Raw genomic sequence first — 20,788 nt, 5'->3', positions numbered from 1 at the left:
AGTTTTTTAACAGTCATTTTTCAACGAATATTTTAGTTTTTGATTATTATTAGTTACGTTGCTATTGTAATATATTTTATAATTAATAAGAAAAGTTTCTAGTGTAAATAGTTGTTTAAAAAGCAAACGAATTGTATGAAAATTTTCTTACATGAGGGTATGATCTTAAATATTGTCCGTTTTTCCGTAACTTTGCTTTAGTCTATTTTAATAAAATAACGATTTGTAATGGTTATGCAATGAATCACGGAGTAAACAGAGAAAGCTAGTGCTATTTACGATGCATAATTATTTTACTATTAATATTTATAGGCTATGTAAATGTTTAAAGTTATAAGCTTACCTACCTAAGCCTTCGTCTGAATTAATAGCTTCTTAAAAATAAATAATGCAATGTCTTATTTTTTAAAAATAATTTAAATCAATCAAAAAACCTAAAACATTTAAATTAAGCTTAATTTTATTTGCACTGTAAAGAAAAACTGAGATTCGGGATGTTAGATGTCTAGATTACAGATGGTCTAATTAATACTGGTTAATTTCAAAATATGAAATCTGATATAAGAATTTGTATACACACTGTATATCATAAAATGAAACGTAATCGCATAAGAATCGAACAGAAAAATAGGTTATTTAAATTTGATAACAACTTTTCCATTGTAATAAAACAAAATAAGAAGAAACCAAAAATTAAGCAATTTAAGATGAAAAATGCATAATTTTTCCGAATTCAACTAGGCATAAGTAAAATAAATGCAGAGTAACAACTAACCAGGCAGTTAAAAATAGAAAAGATAAACTTATTAATTTATTTAAACAACAGCTTATTTTATTCAAATAATAATAATAAAAATAAATTAAACTAATTTGAGAACTACAGTTAAAACTTTTTTAATATCTTTTCCTTATGTATTAAATTTGTGATCTCTGTTTATTGATTATTTTTCTGGATGCCATTCTATGCTGCACGCATCTTATAATAAAATTTTGGAAACATTTAAAATTTTTTCCCTGGCATTTCTGTACGCTTTTTGTATAACTCTTGAACAATCACTTCACATCAGTAGTAAAATTTGACTGAAATATAATGTATGCGATATCATCAAAATGTACTGAATGCTACTGTAACTACTAAATAGTTCCAAAGTAAATGTTTCATTAGAAATATAAAAAAGTAGAAACTTTCCAAATCAAATTCGTCCTATTGTTTTTAAGCTCAGGCCATTGTTTACAGAAATAAATGTTATCGAGAAACTTTCCTCATCATTTCCTATATAATTCTTCCAGCTTATTTAAAACGATTATTAAAGCATAGAAAACAAACTCTGAAAATTTTACTGTATTTTAAATGGAATACTATAGCTCAATAAAATCCTTTTATTTAACTATATTCGTAAAGCATAATTGATAAAAATCAGGATTCATATAGATTCTTTAGGGTAATTTAAATAATGTATGTTCATATTCTGTTATATTGAGTAGTAATTATGAAACTTTCCATGAGAAGTTTTTGTTTTATAAATAAAGACTTCTTTGTTTCTAAATCCAAAGTCTAATTTACCAAGCAGAAAATTCTGACATTTAATCCTGAGAATGATGGCGTTTTTGCAGAATTTAGATTCATGCAGAAAAAGCAGTTTTTCAGGCAGTTTCCGACTGCAAGGCAAATACAAGGGAAGATGTCATCGACTAACTCACAGTTATTCCGATAGCAGTTAAAAACGTAACAGGAAAGAGAGAGATAAACCACATTATAACTAACAGAAAAATACTATTAATTTAAAAAAATATTTTAAAGCAGTTAAATCTGAGGAATAAGGTTCTTTGTTTATGTAAATTAATTCAGTATTCGACATAAAAAGAGCATACTATAAGTGACGAAAGAATTAACATCATTGGCATTTAGGAATAATATTTATAAAAGAACTTCAGTAATATTATTTAGCTCAAATCGGCGTAAAATACTTTCAGCCATTTTGTTTTAATTTATAATATTTATATGTTACGTATTATGTACAATAAATTACTTATTCTTTTGAATAAAATGAACCTCCCCAATAATATGACATCTTCAAATATCACTGTAGTTATACCATGCACTCTTCTTTAGAGTTTTGTATTTTTACGGAGAAAGTTTTGTTTTACTCTGCGGGTTTGTCATAGAAACTTTCATATTATTTTGGATAGAATGTTTCGAAAAAAAATGTCTTGAGGGAAAAAAATTCTTTAAGGTAAACTGTTTCGGATGAAAGCGTTTCAGATAAAAATTCTTTAAAATAAGCTGTTTCGGATAAAAATTATCTAGAGTGAAAATTCTTTAAAATAAACTTTATTGGATATTGTTTGGGATAAAAATTATTTAAAATAAACTGTTCCGAATAAAAAGTGTCTCGGATAAAAATTATTTAAGGTATAAAACCTCTAAAGTCTATGAAAACGTCCCCGTTACTGCTATCCTTTTTTGGACCTTTTGTATACAGTTTAATTTTAAGTTGAAGGTTTGCGATAATAATTTTCCCAGCATTCTGCAATAAATAGAGTTAATTTTCTTTGAGGAAGGGCCCAGATAATACGTAATCGAGGGAATAGAAAGCTGACTGTACTAATTTTCACGTCTCAGTTTTACATTCAGAATTTTTGAAGCAAGGCCTCTTACCTCCATAAGGAGAAAAGCATCAAAATCGTGACAAGCAATAAAAAGGCACAAATGGCGACACCAGTACCAGCTATGGCATCAAAACTCACTTCTGCGTACAGTTCTTCCTAAAAGAGAGACAGACATGATTTGCAGTCATAAACAAGTAAGGAAATGATAAATATAACTAAAAGCATATATAAATAAAAAATTAAAATTAATACAAATAAAACTGCATTTAGTTTATGTGAAATTCAATCCAGCTTTAAAGTGTTGCTCTTATTATTAACATTAGCGGAAGAAGTAAAGCAACGCTTAAGAAGAAGTTGAAGTATTTAATCTGATGAAAAGATCTGAAAAGAATGAACGTTGTGGCGAGTTTTATGACTAATGCACCCTATCTTATATTAAAAAAGGCAAAAGTAAAACTGTTACACTGACAAAAGAATGCATATTTATCTGATAATAAAGTACTTACTGGAAGTGTATAATGAGTAAGCAGCAGTGCGTACGTGCCCAGCTTATAGCATTGGCAAACACTGTTGTTGCCGGCTTTCCAAATCAAGTGACAACTATTAGTAGTGAACTCAATCGTTCTGAAAAAGAAACAGCAGAAAGAATAGTCAGAAATTACTATGTTTACCTTTTTGAAAGTAAAACCTGTAACAAAGAGGACAAAAATAATGTGGATTACTAAAGGTGTAATTTATCATTCGATCCTAAAAATTATGTTACAGTTATTATTGGATATCTGTGTACGATTTATTACTCGATCGTGTAACAACTTAGTACAACTGAACACACACAGTAGGTCATCGAATCAAAAAATCCAGATTTAATCCATTTCGAATTTTATGGGCACAGTTTTTCGGTCGCATGGAAATTGTTATCCCTAGGAGAACAATCTGACAACCCAGGTCGTTAAATTCAAGCTTTTCAAGATTTTCGTCGAGTAAGATTTTCGTCTTTTTCATTGTTGCAAATATATATAAATATTTATGTTTATTTGATTATATTTTGACTTTCATTAAATTTTTGGTCACGGGGATTCTGTTTACTTTCTGTATTATGGATAACATAATCACAGAATGGAACCACATTTGGATTATGAATATAAATAAGAACGTTTTTTGTGTCGGAAGCTTCTGTCTTTAATCTGGCGACATTGAAGTGTATTAGCCAAGGCGACATTTTCAGAAGCCTTAAGTGTGATGTTTCTGGAGACTTCCGAAAGGCTTGGGCTAACGTATAAATACAAATGTGTTGCAACTTGCAACCTATAGATACAGAGTCGATCAGTTAAGTTAGCTGAAAGTAGCGCTATAATATTGAGCTTCCGCTTAATGCTTACTATTCTCAGTGATTTTGATGCTGTGGTTTATTCTTAACGTGCTAAGGAAAATTTATCCTTATCTCCGTTGTCTTCTTGAGTTATTTATAGCTGTTTACTTTGTATGAGCTGTTATTTATTTAAATAAAGTGTAAGTTTCTTTCTGTTCCTCTGGCTTAGTTATTAAGAACGTTAAAAACAACAGTCTACAGCAATATACAGTAAATGTAGCATTCACGTAATTATTACTTAAAAATATTCACTTAAAAATTAACAGTAATTATTATTAAGACCCAAAAGATTACATTTAATCATATTAACTTGTGTAATGAAAGCATGTAAACTCATTAAGGAGCATGCAAATCGAACATCAGTTGCACGAGTATGCGAGATTTATGAAATTGAAAGACAAACAGTTATCGAAATTATTAAAGGGAAAAAGAACATCCAAAGCGCACAAGCAAACCTAAGGCGCACCTTGCACAAGAAATGTAACTTCCGTTTTTAATGCCCCACTTAGGATATATATCAGATTTATATATAGTGTTATAATATAGGTATTCTGGCACAAAAGACTTTTTTAAAAATGACATACCAAGTTTTTTCCATATTTCGATTCTACAACTCAAATTATGTTGCAAGGATTATGTTAATTTTATTAACAGTTAAATTTTAAGTTCCTTTCCTGTCCAATTCTTAACTTACTACTTCCGGCCAGAATGTAGTTTTGGAATCTCGTCTGAATACATAATGAGGAGGAGCGGTATTTAACCGCGAAGTTCTACTTGCTGAGGGAGAGAAAATCAGAGTTTCTGATTAACGCGTGTTCGCCTTTTGGGCTACTCTCTCTCAAAGCTGTTATTACGCTCGGCTGTACTCAGGCCCTCGATAGCTTCGCAATCAATTAGCGTTAAGGGGCCAACTCGGTTAGAATCTTGATAGCTTCGGCTATATCTCTTTAGTTTAGATTAGATTTAGTTTACTTCTTAAACTCTTAAGCTCAAGCCGAAGTGTCGGCTTTTATTGTACACTCCAAGACGGAGTTCTGTTAAATTTTATTTGAATAATAAAGGGTTATTTACCCTTCCATCTTGTTGTTTCTTGTCACACGAACTCAAGCGATTATTAGCTTAATAGTTCTTAAGATTCCTCACGTTTAACAATAACTTAGCATTCACAAAGTGAGGAACTTTACAATGTCAAAATGCCAAGTAAAAATGCCTTGTAAAAATCGTAAAAGCAGTTTTTAAAAAAATTATCTCTCAAAATTTTGGCTTTCCACTGTTAATTTATAAGTTATTTCTCCCGCCTTCTTAGCATGCCTTCGTAGTGTAGTGGTCGGGTATTCCAGATGTCCGTGGTTCGATTCCCGGCGAAGGCGTTGCTCATTTTTCATCACTTCTGCTTTGAAATTAATGTCTCTATAAATTGAGTTTGGTATATATATTTATTAATATCGCTTCTGTATTAAAGTTACTTGATTCCTTTCACAGTTCAAAATTTAGGTTAAGTCCAAATGAAAGTCGCAGAGTATGATATATTTTTTAAATTTGTGTTTTTAATTTTTTTTATATTTAGCTTCATTTTGAATGAAATTTGTATATTTTTTGTGACTTACTTTTAAAATTTGTATTTAAAAAATATTTATAAATTTTTTGAAAAACATTTTAAATTATAATTTATAAAATTTACCATCACCTTAAAGTAGATGCATTTCTAGTCATACCTGAAAAAATTAAAGTTTTTATTCATAATTTCTCAAGCTATGCGTGAATTTACATATTGACAGGTTTTAAAATTTAGTATATTTGTTTTAAGCGATAATAACGTCAAATGTGGTTAACCCACTTTGTTAAAATTATTTGAAAGAATAAAAGATGCAACCTTCTTTTCAGCTCGAGCACAATGAAATGAAAAGATAAACCATAAATTAAAAATTTCGCCAAGTGAATTATTTTCGACGCAAAATGAAAAACGTATACCAAGATAAATTTTTAAATTTCTCCGTAAGATTCTCGCCAAATTTTACAGAATTTAATATCCAGACATAATTTGAGTCGTAAAATCGAACTATAAAAAATCCATATGTTACTTCAGAAAAAGGCGGATTTTGAGTCAAAATACCTGTGTTAGAACAAACCCAGATATAAATCTAATATATATCCTAAGTCACACTTTCGATAGATGAAAAACGCAAGCAAAATTTCATCAGCAAACCAAATAGAACAGGAGATATAAAATTCTCGCATTTTTTTGTGCAAGGTATACCTGGCGTTCGGAATTTGTTCTCTTTAAAAGCTGTGATGCATTCAAATAGCAGTAACATTTAGATGACTGATTATTCATCAGGTATCTTTTTGCATTATATTTGGCATAAATTTTAACAATTTCATTAGTAAAAACAAAACACTGTATGATGTAATTTCACTTAATATTTATTCTAAAGCCGATACTGAGGCACTAATTCGTCACTCGTTCTCTCTAAAATGTTCTTGATTTTAAATGATATTAATATACTAGAAATAAGGTTTGATTGAAATGATTTTATTAACTTATCACTGCTTGTAGAAGTTATCTGTTGCAAAGCCTTAAGTGCAATGTAACCTGAAAAATTTCAATTTAGTAGCATTAAAGTAATTAAAAAATAAATAAATTTAAAATTAGGCAAAAGAAACAACCCTAGTTCGGCCTAGCTTTTAAATTAAACCATACTGGTTTCGAAGGTGATCAGACTCAGAGATTGCTTCTCTTCCTCAAAAGCAAAATAATTTTTGCAAAGATGAGAGGAGAGAGAACCTTCTTATGACAAAAGCAACTAAACGGAGCAAAGCGAAAAGGAAAGCAGCGCCATCTGTATAGGAAAATAATAATGAAATTATTAAAATTCCGAAAGAATTAGGAAGAAACAGATTGGAATTGAAGTCATTAGTAAAAGAAGGTAAACAAAGCTTCAAGAAACTCAATTCAACAAATGTTTTGTTTTTTCTAATGCTTTCAGACTTCTAATACCTTCTAATGTTTCACATTTCATTACTATTTTATTACTCGACAGATGGCACTACGTTCGTTTTCATTTTGCTCCTCCTATTACTTTCGGTATAAGTCGTTGTCGCTTCTTTCAATTTTGCACAAGTGTTTTTGCTCCTGAAGAAAAGAAACTGTGTCTGATCACTCTCAAAATCAGTAGATTTTTATCCAAATTCTACGACAAATAAGGCTGCTTATATGCCTAATTTTAAATTTTTAATTTCCCTGACTCTCTTCGAGCTAGAAAATAAAAATCTTAGAATATATAAAAAAGTTTCATCTAAATGTATTATCTCCTTTAATACTTTTATTCTAAAATATTTGCAATGCTTTTTAAATCTCTTACTCAAAAAAAAAAAAAAATACATACCCATGTTCAAAGTTTGCCATGGCACAAGATATGTTCCATCCTATATGTTTATCCTGAAAATATACAATAAAATATGAAGAGTTTTATTAGAATAACAGAGGTTCTCTGTCACTAAAACTTGAAAACTGTCATTTTGAATATACATTATATATTAACCACAAATTAAAAACATTTCATACACAGGAGAAGAAAATTTTATTATAGAATTCATTAAGCCTTGTTAATCGTAATAATCTGTCTTATTTATAATTATCACAAAGTTTTCATTAAACAGAGGACTGAAATTTTAATTATTTAAACAACTTCCAGTTACTCAAAGTATTAACGTGGACGATGTGCATGGTTAAGTCAAAAGTATGATTCATTCGAGAGCACATAAAAACACTAATAATCTATAATAATACTTAATAATCTAGAAGTAATTAGTTTAATTTGGAGCAGTTTAATATTTAAAATAAGTTAGTTTGTCAACATAGATGAAATCAGTATTCAAAGTACTTTTGCTCTTAAAGAACGTGTATCCGCACCCTCTCTTCCCGTTTCTTCTTGTCCCTGTCTATGTTTCATCCTTAATTCACGTGTTGTTTGTTCTTGTTTATATTACTAATGTATTTCGGTTTGGCTTATTTTGTTTATGACAAAGTACACAAGGGTTATATGCCTAAAGGAAGGAATGCCTATGTGGAGAACATTCTAAGGGCAATCTACCCTACATCTGGGGAAAACACAGAAACGCCCATGTACCATCGGATTCATCTGGAATGAAACGCAGGCTCGAACTACCACTAATCAGCGATGAACCGCTCGACCAGTGATAAGCTCGCTCGTATTTCAATAAGCGTCAATGTGAAATAGAAGAATAGATATACACTAATGATTATCTTTTAAGACTTAGAAATATACTTTTAAGACAGATACAACGATACTATAATATATATTTCTATACTGCGTACAATTAAATTAGTAGGTACTGCTGTTAATAGGTTAAGTTAGGCTATTTGAATGCCTTTGTGGAGGATTTCCTGAGCGAAAGTAGTTCATATTCATGTTACACACAGGAAAATCCCGAAAACTAGCTGAAAAGCCAAACGTTCATCTGGTCGAATTGCAGTCATTCAGTGTCTTAACCACTTGGCCATTGGTGCTGTGGTTAAAAACTAATCCCAAATACTATGCCGTCATCTGCTACAACTGCTCTTGTCTCACATATATTTTTTTCTCCTTTTAGTATTTTACATAGAGAGAAGTTCTTTAGTATTTTTCGCAGACTTTCCATCAGCGTAAATGCCATATTTCTATCGTTACGCATTAAAAAACTTAATTTTTTATGATAGAACTCAGTTAATCGACAACTCTGTTTTAAGTAACAGTTATGCAGTTTAATGGTAACAACAGCAAATGCCAACGTAATGAACGTAACTTTTATCTGTAAATGAACTAATTCGAGAAGAGGCCGAAATGTCAATCTCTGTAGGAAGGCCTAAGATAATTCCTCAACTGGTTGACACCGCTAACAATAGAAGCGAAAAGCTAAGTTCAACGAATCAAAATAAGTCCTGGCCAAATGATTATGCTATACCTAGAATATGATAATATCAGCATATTGTTTATGTGAAACAAAGATAGCTAACAGTTAGTAGGAAAGTTAAAGATATTAGCTGCTTTCAAGTTTCCAGTTATTTCTAGATAGTTGACAAAGGTAACATTATTAAAAGTATACTGAATTGCTCCTTGCATAGCTGTTGCATATTAGGAAAACAGTAAAAATGACTTTTAAGTAAGTAAACAGTAAAATGACTCCCTGCTCTCAAGTATAAAGATAAAGGCATTCGAAAGCTTAGTTTAAATTATATTGAGATACTGTACATGTTTCATATACCAGCGAATTTATTACTTTCAAATGATGTTTCACAAAAAAGATAAACCGAAAACTTTCAATTCGGCTTGTTTTCTGCTCACTCAATGTTTGCTCTTCTAAGTCAGTTTTTGATGAGGAAATGATTTATTTGAGATAGATAGAAATAGAAGTTTATCATTTTAGACTATTGATCAAGTAGGTAAAATGCTTCTATTTCTAACAAGATATAAACATTCTTCTACTTCGATTAATAATAATAATTTATTCATTTCTTTTTTTTCCCTGCTCTCAAGTATAAAGATAAGTCATTTTACAGAAATTCAGCTTTTGTGTTAGTTTTTCTTCTTTCAATAAAATACATAATTTCATCCATAAAAACGCTTTTTCTGACAAATTCTTGGGGTATGTACTATATCATTCCTCGTCAGTGTGGCTTGAGATCCACTAAGGAACAGGAAAGCTTTAAAACGTCGCATTATCGAGCCATAGGCTAGAATAAAGGAAGCATATAAATCTTCTCTTGCCCAGCACTGTTAGGCTGCAAATCATAAATGGTTCGAAAGGCAGTAAAGTGGCGTAGGAAAGCAAATGGGCATTATGAACATGCTTGAAAAATGTGGATAAGCACTTTTGACCCAGAAAATTAAAAACCTTACTTGATTACATGAATATAAGAGTCACTCATTTTTGTAAGAACCATAATAAATCATGTAAATCGATTCTTAACACACGTTGGTCTATATTGCATGTAGGATTATGTTTTTGTTACAAGGAAACGAAATTATAAACTATCAATCTAATATTCTAACAGCATGATCACAAATGCGATAATTAAGGATATTCAATATGCGCAAATAATATGTTTATTAAATATATATATCAGTCATGCGCTATGTCAGGGTCAATGATTTGTCAAACCTTTTCAGTGTTTTATTCAGAAGACATCTAGACATCTAGCATTTCATTGCTATACGGTGCAAGAAAAGGAGGCGGTAAACAAATTTATAGGAGGTACTGACAAGAAAAGGCTTTGAAGAGGAGGGGGTGAACAAAAAAATGGATTGGAAAAATATGATTTAAAGCAAAAAAATGAGAACTAAAAGTATCTGGAAAATTAAAATTACTCACTAAATCAAACGCAATAAAATAAACTACTTACTAAAATACACTTACTTATTAAAATGAATACGAATTAGACTTAAGATACAACAAAAAGTAAATATTTTCACATACAATTCTGTTTCAAAAAGCCAAAGAGTTATTACTTTACTAAAAGAATTTATTTATAGGGAGGTTATTAGCCCCAGAAAGTGTACAAAGTAGTTAAAGTGTCTGAAATAAGAGAAACGAAACTTACCGTAATTGTATGATTAAAGCTGTTTAAAGATATTTTGATATTGACATTTTCAGGATCCAGCTCGCCTCTTACACGTACAGCCACTAGACTGGAGATCAAGTGGTACTCGACATCAGCTACCCTAGTCAAAGTAACACATTAAGTGCTTCATCTAACACAAACTAAAATAAATAACGAACAAGTGCACTACAGGATATATAATACAAGTTTCACACACGCAGTAAACTTTGAATATTATCAATGAAAAGATTTATTTGAATATATTGCAAAAAATCGCTTACTTTTTATAACAGATTTATATTTAGTTTTTTATTGTAGGGATTTATATTTAGTTTAACTAAGTTAAAGTTTAATTTTAAAACTTTCCTATAAGCCCTCGTAGTGCGCGTGAAGGAATGCAAATTTCTACTTTGCAGGAGAGTTAGGCTATGACCGCCCCCTCTGCTGTAGATACTTTTCCTTGTTGCTGGTTCACGTGGCTTAACTGCATTTACTTGCTGCCCCTAGTTTCGAAGGTTTAAGTAACGGGATTTTGCTGAGCCTTGTAGGTTAGTTCTATAACTTGTTAATATCTTCAACTTTTAGTTTCATTATCTCATTTTCAGTTACCGTTCAAGCAGAGCCGAAGTTTGTTAGCGTCTATTTGACGCATTGTAAATTTTAAAAATTAATAAAGGGTACTTTTAATCCTTCTCTTCGTAGTTACTACTACTCCAGTCTTTCATACAGAAGTGCACCTGTTGGACCCTACAAGATGTTTGCCAAATTAAATATTAAGAAAAATCCAGCCCTCTCGGACTTGAACAAGAAATGTCTACGAGTAAAAGTGACATTAATGAAAATGTGCTTAAAAATTTGGCATACGAATTTATAAATTCTTGCTACCGGAAAGAAGAATAGTTGTGAGTGTATACTGATGGTTCCATAATGGGTGATTTCAGTTCATTGTTAGTCAGTTTCCTCATACGCACCCATTGGGCCATATGCAGCTGCTCTTGACAGTAAAATTTCGGCCATCCACTGAGCACGGCTACAACCACAGACTCGTCTGCAGCATTTTTCAAAGATGGTCTTTTTATCAGATTCCAGAGCCACTTTTCAAGCTATTGAGTTTCACAGTGATTCCCACTCTTCAATTGTCGATTGCTGCTCTGATATCCTCAACTGGCTCTTAAGTAGACACAAGTTTGTACGTGAATGGATTACTGCCCACAGCGGAATTCAGGGTAATGAGGCCGCAGATTTCTTTGTTAAGAAGGGAATTTCTGACTCCACAGCATGGTCTCCTTTACAATTCCACCAAATCAATTATTAGGAAAGACCTCAGAGAATCCTTTTTTCAGGAACTGGCAGATAGAAATAAATCATGGTTTAGATAGATTCTTTAAATAACCAAATGGCCTAGAGAGAAATCTGTTGCATTGTTGCAGCAGTGATGGCTACTAAGGCCATGGCTGCCTTAGTAAGGACCTCCAATGTATCAGCATTACTCCTGACTCTCTTTGCCCCTTATGAAATTTTAGGGAAGACATGGATTTGCCATCTCTCCGCAAAGCTCTGCTTTTCCTCGTGTTTTGATTTGGGAGCGCTACTGGGTGGCGATGTCCCTGAGTTTTATAAATATACTGATGCCAATTTTCTAGTTTTTATTTTGTATTTTATTTGATGTTCAGGTGTCTTGTAACGTGCCACTAGAAATATAAAAAGGTTAAGCAAAATTCAGTTTTAGATTGATTTAAATTAAATAACTCTATATGCGATTCATAACACAGTTGGCTATTGATCACGTTCTCTTTCAATGATCAAGTATTATAAACTGATTCTAAGACCTGTATGTACGATATGTTGCGTAAGCCTTAGAAGACTCTTATTGCGTTAATGTCACTGCCAAATGATTCACAGAGAATGGGGAAGAGCAATTTAGAATATGATAAAAATATTAATAAAAGCGTAAAGCAAAACTCTCTGAACAAAATTTTAATTTTATTCAGCTATATTTAGTTCTCAAAATTTCAACAATTTAGCCTTCAGTTTTCAATTTGATATTTTGCCTTTTTGTTTTTTTCACGATTTCTTATACCTTCAATAAACTTTTCATTTGTCCAGGTAACGAATTTCTTAGAGTTCTTTGCAAGGGAAACGCTTTTAATTCTTAACAAAGAGAATTGTTGCTTAGTAGTTTCCTTACACTGTTATATTTCATAATTTTAATACACTTGTTACTGACAGGAAAAAGTTACGCAATACCGAATGATAGAAGCTTTACAGCTGCAAGTAATATCCGATAGCAGTACAGAATGTTAAAGACTGGAATGTTAAAGATGGTATCTCCACATTTTAAAAACGATTCTGGGGCCGTTTAATCAATGTTTAAAATTCAAAGCGTAATTTAAAAAAAAAATGTTTGATCTGATAGCCAGTTCTTTGCATCATGATTTTCATGATGCAAATGATTTTAATGTTTAAAAGGAACTGTTCCATAAAAGATAGAGATTTCGAATATTCCAATTACGAATCTCCCTGTAACCTATACAGTAGGCACCCAGCAGTAAATCCATCAATCAACTAGTCAGTAATCCTCTTTCATTGCTTTCCAAAATCCATCAGATGGAGTGCGTTTGCGCTTACAAAGATCTTTCTTCAAATGACCTAAAGCATAATAGTCCATAGGTGAAACGCCAGAGAGGAATACGTTAGAAAGTATATATGCAATACCAGTATTACGTTTCATTTTCTCAAGGAATCCTGTGCTACCTTTCGAGCGATGACTTGTTGCTTGTCTTGATGAAGTTCCGCTCTCAAAGTCACTGGGATGAAGAAATAAAATTTGTTCTGTAAACATGACTTTCTTTTGATAGTACGTTGAATTTAACATTTTTTACTACGCTTCTTATTTTATTTTTCACTGCGAGGGATTCTTGCGGCAAACACAAAACGCTTTCTGAGACTTTTTTGCATTGACGAAATCAGGTTTACATAATTCTTCTTCAAAGTTTCTGATAATGAATAAACCTTTTTTTACTCTTTTGTAGGTAAACTCACGCTTCATCGAGACTCACAATATCGTTGCGTGCATACGGGTTCGTAATGGATTGAATGCAAAAGTCGATAAAAAGTGAATAAAATTTATTCTAATCTCAAGAAATAATAAAAAAAAAAATGCTGAAATTTCCTCAGAGATATTCGTACAATATCGTAATATCTCACAGCAGTTATATTTTATACTACTAAAATATAAATAAAACTCAATTCAAAATACAGAGAAAGCTAATCCGATCTTACCGCGAATTCGTTACAATCAACAAGAATTAAATAAACAACTGAAATGAAATCTTTTCCTCCGGCTTTTATAAGCTTTTTAATTATGCACGAGAACATTCTGGTATTTTCTCGAGGTTTCTGGAAAGCAAAAGAGTACAATTACGAGATATCTATTTATTAAATGTTAAATGCGTGTTCTCCTGTATTTTTACTTTTTCGTGGTAGCTTTCTCTTAAAACTCGTCGCGCGCTGCATTGTATGGGGATATAAAACAATTTTAATTTCAGTTCTACTAAAAATAGCTAAATAAATGCAAAAACCGTAACAATATATTTCAATTTATTTCCCGTTAAATAGTTTTCATACAGGGTTCTAAAATTGTCCTCCGTTGAGTCACATGCTTCGGCAAAACCTGGTGAACATCATGTTTTTAGATTTTTTAAATTTAGTTTATTATTTTATTTTAGTTTATTATTTAATTTATTATTTAGTTTATTATTTTATTTATTATTACTACAAATATATCTAAAAGCTTTGCGATTGATTTCTGCGTTGGAGGAGTTTCTCTTGTTACAAACTATTTAACCATTACAAACAGTACGTACTATTTTCAGACATTCGTTTGAAGCCATTTTTCCATGTAGAAGCAATAATTCACGGTTTCTCCCTTCTGGGTTAACAATGTTGTTTATTTTGCAGTTAGAAATTTTAATACCATGTTTTTCTCAACATTTTTAAATTAGGGAATAAGAATATTTCTTTTCGGAAAGCGCAAAAACATATCCTTCAATCCACAACTTGTTTACATGCAACAGTTTGAAAGATCAATATATTTAAGAATAGTAAAGAATATTTTTCATTTCAAGTAATACGCTATCGCCAGAAATGCTTATTCCAAAACATTTGCTTCTCTTACCGTAAGACGCACTGGCACATAAGACGCACCCTTATTTAGACGGCCACACACAAGGAAAAAAAGTTTCAATAGCGTGGTTTCTTTTAGTTCTCACGTTTTGTAAAAGCCAAATAAACAATTATTGAATGCAATTCCCTTCACGTATAAGACTGTGTCCTTCACGTATAAGACTGTCCTTCACGTATAAGACGCAGGTAACTTTTTTGAGACCAAATTTAGGAAAAAAAGTGCGTCTTATATGCCGTCAAATACGGTTTACATGATATAAGTAATGCTCTCAAATAAACTCACCCTTTTTTCGAGTAAAATCTTTGAGGTAAGTGAGAAGATAAATTTCTGTAGAAAACTGCAATAACTGATGTTGTAGAGTTACCTGAAAATAAACGAAAATAATAGCAGAAACATTCTATTTTACATTTATTTTTAATGGAAAAAATCGAAAGAGAAACAAAGTAAAGTTTTATAGCAAAAATTTGCTTGTCGTTACAGAAAGATACATATCGGTGCTGCGTCACAGCCAAGAAGAGTTTAGTGTCTAATAATTTTTGCCGTTTGAAGCTTTTTTTCTAATATTAAATTACTCTGGAATAAAATACATATTTGTAAGAATTTAACACAGAGTTTAATAAATTTGCGTGTAATTAATATATAAGGTGATTTTATATAAATATTTCATTTAAATTGTAACTTGAAAATCTTTCGTTTATATTAGAAGACTTAGGCATTTAGGAACTTGGCGATATAACTCGGAAATTGACGGTTCTCTAAGGTTCAGACAATTGCGCAAAATTCTTCAGTAGGCTTGACAAACATATCCCTCCTACTTCAACCAAAGAGCAACATATTGTTACGTGTTGTGGTTTCGAAGAGATATTATTAACTAGGTCAGCTTAACAGAAAGAAATTGCTACTTTATTTAAAGAAATAACGATTCACACAACAAAGTAAATCGCTACAAGTAGCATTTACAGAGCATACTTTAAGGCGGTAATTACTGAAGAAAAGCTCAATACAGTCGTACGACTCTTAAGTGAATTAGACATCTAACTGATGAAAGAGATGATTAATAAATACGATTTTTCTGAAAGTCTCCAGCAGTTCTTCTAGAAAAATAGCTTTGAAGGGTTTGAAAATGTGTTTTCTGGGAACTTCCAAGTTGGTCAAAAGTTACCAAAGGTGACTAACCTAGCGACAGAGAGTTTTACCAAGGTCTTTAAAGGTGGATTTTTGACACCTTATCTCTGGTTTTGTTCAGTAATATTTAAAGTTCGGATGTCGATCTATTCCAATGTTCAAGATTTGCAACATAATACACTAACAGTTACAAATAAAATCAGAGCCTAAAATTTGATTAAACAAAAATACACAATAAAATATTACGCAAAACACAAAGTACAATCAGCGCAACACCACTATAAAGCCTTAAAAACAAAGCTTTTGACCAAGAATGAAATTAACCAGTGATTGTTTGCTCAGCTGTTAGTTAGTATCGTTGCTAATATATTAGCCTTTATTTTAATATCGAGTAAACTTATCGGGACTTGTATTTCTCTTTATCTGCTTTGGGAACATGAAGTATCCTGACGAGACAGTGAGTTTGACTTCAAACTATGTCTTATGGAGTGTATAAGAGACGACAAGATGAGAAGGATTCAATTACCCTTTATTTTCCATGATATTACAAGCGCACGTCGGGATACAAAGACCAACCACTTGTGGTCTGAATGTAAAAATATGCAAACTACCAACTAACTTTGGAGTTAACTTTGGAAACTTTACACAAATGACTAACACTAAGACTGGCCTTTTAAATTATTACGTATGTAGTACGCAAATTGCGGAAAACTATAAAACGTCTTTAGCTTTCAAGAGGGACTAAAACCTCTGGCCTTAAAGGCGGACAGCAACTGATTGCAGGCTCGTGTGAAATGTAGTGGCAAGGCGGCTCACTCTCGAGTCATCTAACTCTGCCCTAGGCAAAAAGCCACAAATTAAATACTTAAGCGTTAGCAAGTACAATTCGCATAAACATATTATTTATGCGTTTATTCTGGCCGAGAGTAGAAAATAAGAGAAGATAGTACAGTTTTAAAACTAAATAAACGTTAGTAAAACTTAGATCCTTACAAACTTCAGAATTAACTTTATCATTTCGGATAAATTTTTTTATTACTTGACATCAAACTCATTCCTAATTATGAACATTACTTTCTGTTATACTGTGTTATTAAATCCCAGTTTTGGTTACTAACAACACTTAATGATACTTAATAACAACACTTAATGATACTCAACTTAAATGATACGAGACAAGCACACAGTTGTAAAAATGAAAATTAGAAACAAAAGGTAGAAAAATAGCTCGTACTCTTTTCTTAGCTGCGCCGATTGTAGCTATTATATAATAATCTGAAATTTTCAACTTAAAATTAAAGAACACCAACACAAATTATTAAAAAGTTCAAATTATTAAATACGTGCAAAACAGAAATTAATGTTCGGAGCCTCACTGACTCAGTTTTAGCTTCGAAACCTCACGTCGTAGAGCTAACAAACACAAAAATCCCTCAACGAGAATCAGATCGGAAGACAGGGGGACATTTCAGGGAAAAGCAGCTATCGGGAAAGCTGTCAAGAGTTCTCTGGTATTATACATAACAAAAACCGGAGATAAGGTAAAAAATCCTCCTTACCTCTACTACAAGTTCGCTCGCTGTACTGATAAGATACACCCCATCGATATTATATATCTAACATAATACCGATATTATATATCCCATCGATATTATATATCTAATATTATAGCGACGATTATTAGTTAAAATTATAACAATGATCGTATTTAATATTATAACGATGATATTATCTAACATTAGAACGATATTAATCCCATTGATAATCCCATTGATATTATGTATGTAATACTATAATGGTATTATACATCCCATCGATATTATATATCTAATATTATAAACATATTTTATATCCCATCGACGTTATATATCTAATATTATAACGATATTAAACATCATATCGATATTATATATATAATATTATAATGATATTATTTATCCCATCGATATTATATATATCCCATCGATGTTATGTATCTAGTATACTATAATGATATCATACATCCCATCGATATTATATATCTAACGTTATAACGATATTATATATGTAATATTATAACGATATTATACATCGCATCGATATTACATATTTAACATTATAACGATAATAAATATATCCCATCAATATCATATATATCTAAAATTATAACGATATTATTTATACTATCGATATTATGCATCTAATATATTATAACGATATCATACATCCCATCGATATTAAATATCATTATAACGATATAAGTAATTTTATAACAATGTTATACATCCTATCGATATTAAATATCTAACATTATAACGATATTATATATGTAATTTTAAAACAATGTTATACATCCCATCGATATTTTATATCCAATATTATAACGATATTATATAGAGGGTGTCCCGTAAATGTTGCAACAAACTCCTGGGGGAGGTAGGGAGCTACGCAGGCGAGTCTTGCCACGAGATCCATTTCAGACACAACAGGATCGTGATACACACTTTTAATGGCTTCCTACAAAACGAAGGCTCGATAAATCCGGTGAGCGGGGGGGGGGGGGGCAGGAAACTGGTCCATCACGCCCAGTCCATCGGGGCGGAAATGATCTGTTCAAATGGCTACGAACATCTAACAATACACGTGAATGACAAACTCAGTTGAACTCGATCTTACGCATTTGAGTCCAAAATGAGCCCACTTCTTAATGACCCGTAGTCGCACAAATTTTGATGCAGACGGGCAAACAAACTGTGGTATAGTTGATGTCTGTCGGAGAAGCGTTCTCGATAAATGCGTGCAGCGGTTCGTCCATTACCCTCAGCTATTCCATACACAAAGTGCATGTCTGCAAGCTCCCAGTTCGTATAGCGTTTCATGCTCTTCGCATGGTACCTACCGCTCGAATGAGACAATCCTCACTTGTAATGATGTGTTCTGGGACGCACTCTCCTGTAGAGCACCCCCTGGCGGCGTACAATAACGTTTCTGGGCATGGGTTCCTATAAAATTCTTAATCCTTATGATGTGCCCTACCTCCCCCAGAAGTTTGTCGCCATATCTACGGGACACCCTGTATATCTTATCAATATTATATATTTAATATCATAACAATATTATACATCCCGTCGATATTATATATATGACATTATAATTATATTATATATCCCATCGGTATTATATATATAATATTATAACGATATTATACATCCTATCGATGTTATATATTTAACATTATAATGATATTATATATTCCATCCATATTATATATGTTATATTGTAAAGATATTATATATTTCATCGATATTATATATGCATTATTACCAAGATATCATATATCCCATCGAAATTATATATCTAATATTATAACGATAGTATGACTCCCATGAATGAACAATACATAACTGCAAATGTATTTTTCGTTTAGTTCATAATCGTTAAATATAGCAATAAAAATCTCATGGATGATAAATATATAATATGCAGTTAGCAATGTAAAAGACTCGGTTTGTTTAATTTATAATTGTTATTTAAAATAATGAAATGACACAAGATGAATCTTTACCTTCATCATTTTCATCCAGATTCAAATGCGTAAGATCGAGTTCAACTGAATTTGTCATCCACGTGTATTGTACGGGTTGAGGTTCTGCAAATTTGTTAACAGGTGAAAATCTTTGAGATGGTATTTTCAATGGCTGCTGCGTGCGTTCCGGAATTTTCCCCAGTTGAACAGCTGTAAATTGAAAAATATTTTTTAAATGGGAATCAGGAATAATTATTGCAGACATACTTTTGCATTTAAGTGGAGAAAGAATTTGTCAAATACAGAGGGTGTTTATACATTTTTTGAAGGATTTTGAAAAAGAATAAAAAAAAATCTGATGTGTGCACCACATGAATTCATTGTACGGAATATTAAATTACACCCATTTTTTCTTGCATTTCATTTAAACTTATTAGACTGAATTAAATCTAATTCGTCGATAGCGCATAAACCACAATAGAATAAATGCACTCTTTAAAATTCACTATATTTGTTTACCATAGCGACACTCTGGCCCTAGGCTCACTTAACAGCATTACATTTCATTCATTTTTTAATTCAGAATGCACAAAATTTATATCATCTTAAGAAGTATCTAATCATTGCCACATGTCCTATTCAAATAATTCTAAAACGATGTATAAAAGAAATTAAACAAACAAATAAACAATAAAAGAAACTGTTTTTCACAGACGATTCATATTTTTCAAGTATTTCAGTTCTCCCTCCGCGACAAAGCAAAAATACATTAAAACTCTGCATTGAAAATTATGAAGTAAATCTTAACAATTATTTCCTCGAATACATTCCAGAATGGATTAAGCATAATTTAATTCGCAATAATAAAAGGAGGCGTTATCTTTGTCATTGCGAAGCTTACTTTCTCTAGATTGGCGACAAATCTACTAATCTACTATTCTGCTGTTTCAAATGTAAACAAGCAATGGCCGTTATGGAAAAACTTATTAGGCTTAGCGACACTTAAACAATTTTTAAATTGCTGATAATTCTAAAACTATTGCATACAGATTAGCTAAAGGCATAAAAACCATAACCGGAAGATAAGAACAACATAATTCAATCATTTTTAAAGCAAAAAATGCACAATTTACAAACATATAAGAATAAAGAAACTGAGATCACTGAGCCGAGTAACAGAGTGGATATATATATATATATATATATATATATATATATATATATATATGTATAAACACATATTTATATACTTTTGGTGCGACCGATTGCAACCAAAATACGAGGTAGACCTCTACATGGGTTAGCAGTCCTATATACAAAATTTCAACGTTCTTGAGGCTACTCGTTTTTGAGTTATGCGAGATACGTACGTACGTACGTTCGCACAGTCGC

At 31.5% G+C, this 20,788-nt stretch overlaps 1 protein-coding gene across 2 annotated transcripts in view; it reads right to left on the bottom strand.

The window, feature by feature from the left end:
* The window catches only part of LOC118186215 (uncharacterized), a 695,790-nt gene that overhangs the window by 42,514 nt on the left and 632,488 nt on the right, over window positions 1-20,788 (bottom strand). For both annotated transcript variants that reach the window (XM_085813564.1, XM_085813565.1), the window contains exons 17-22: window positions 19,436-19,606; window positions 15,049-15,130; window positions 10,581-10,701; window positions 7,366-7,418; window positions 3,117-3,234; window positions 2,660-2,766 (exon numbers count right to left, since the gene is read on the bottom strand). In XM_085813564.1, coding sequence (XP_085669690.1) covers window positions 2,660-2,766; window positions 3,117-3,234; window positions 7,366-7,418; window positions 10,581-10,701; window positions 15,049-15,130; window positions 19,436-19,606 — 652 coding nt within the window. The remainder of the gene's footprint in view (window positions 1-2,659; window positions 2,767-3,116; window positions 3,235-7,365; window positions 7,419-10,580; window positions 10,702-15,048; window positions 15,131-19,435; window positions 19,607-20,788) is intronic.

Source organism: Stegodyphus dumicola, chromosome 3 (assembly GCF_044657685.1).
Source record: "Stegodyphus dumicola isolate Sdum_Otavi_A_Nest chromosome 3, ASM4465768v1".
NCBI classification, from domain to species: Eukaryota; Metazoa; Arthropoda; class Arachnida; order Araneae; family Eresidae; genus Stegodyphus; species Stegodyphus dumicola.
The sequence above is the reverse complement of the archived record's forward strand: the minus strand, read 5'-3'. Positions and strand labels throughout refer to the sequence as shown.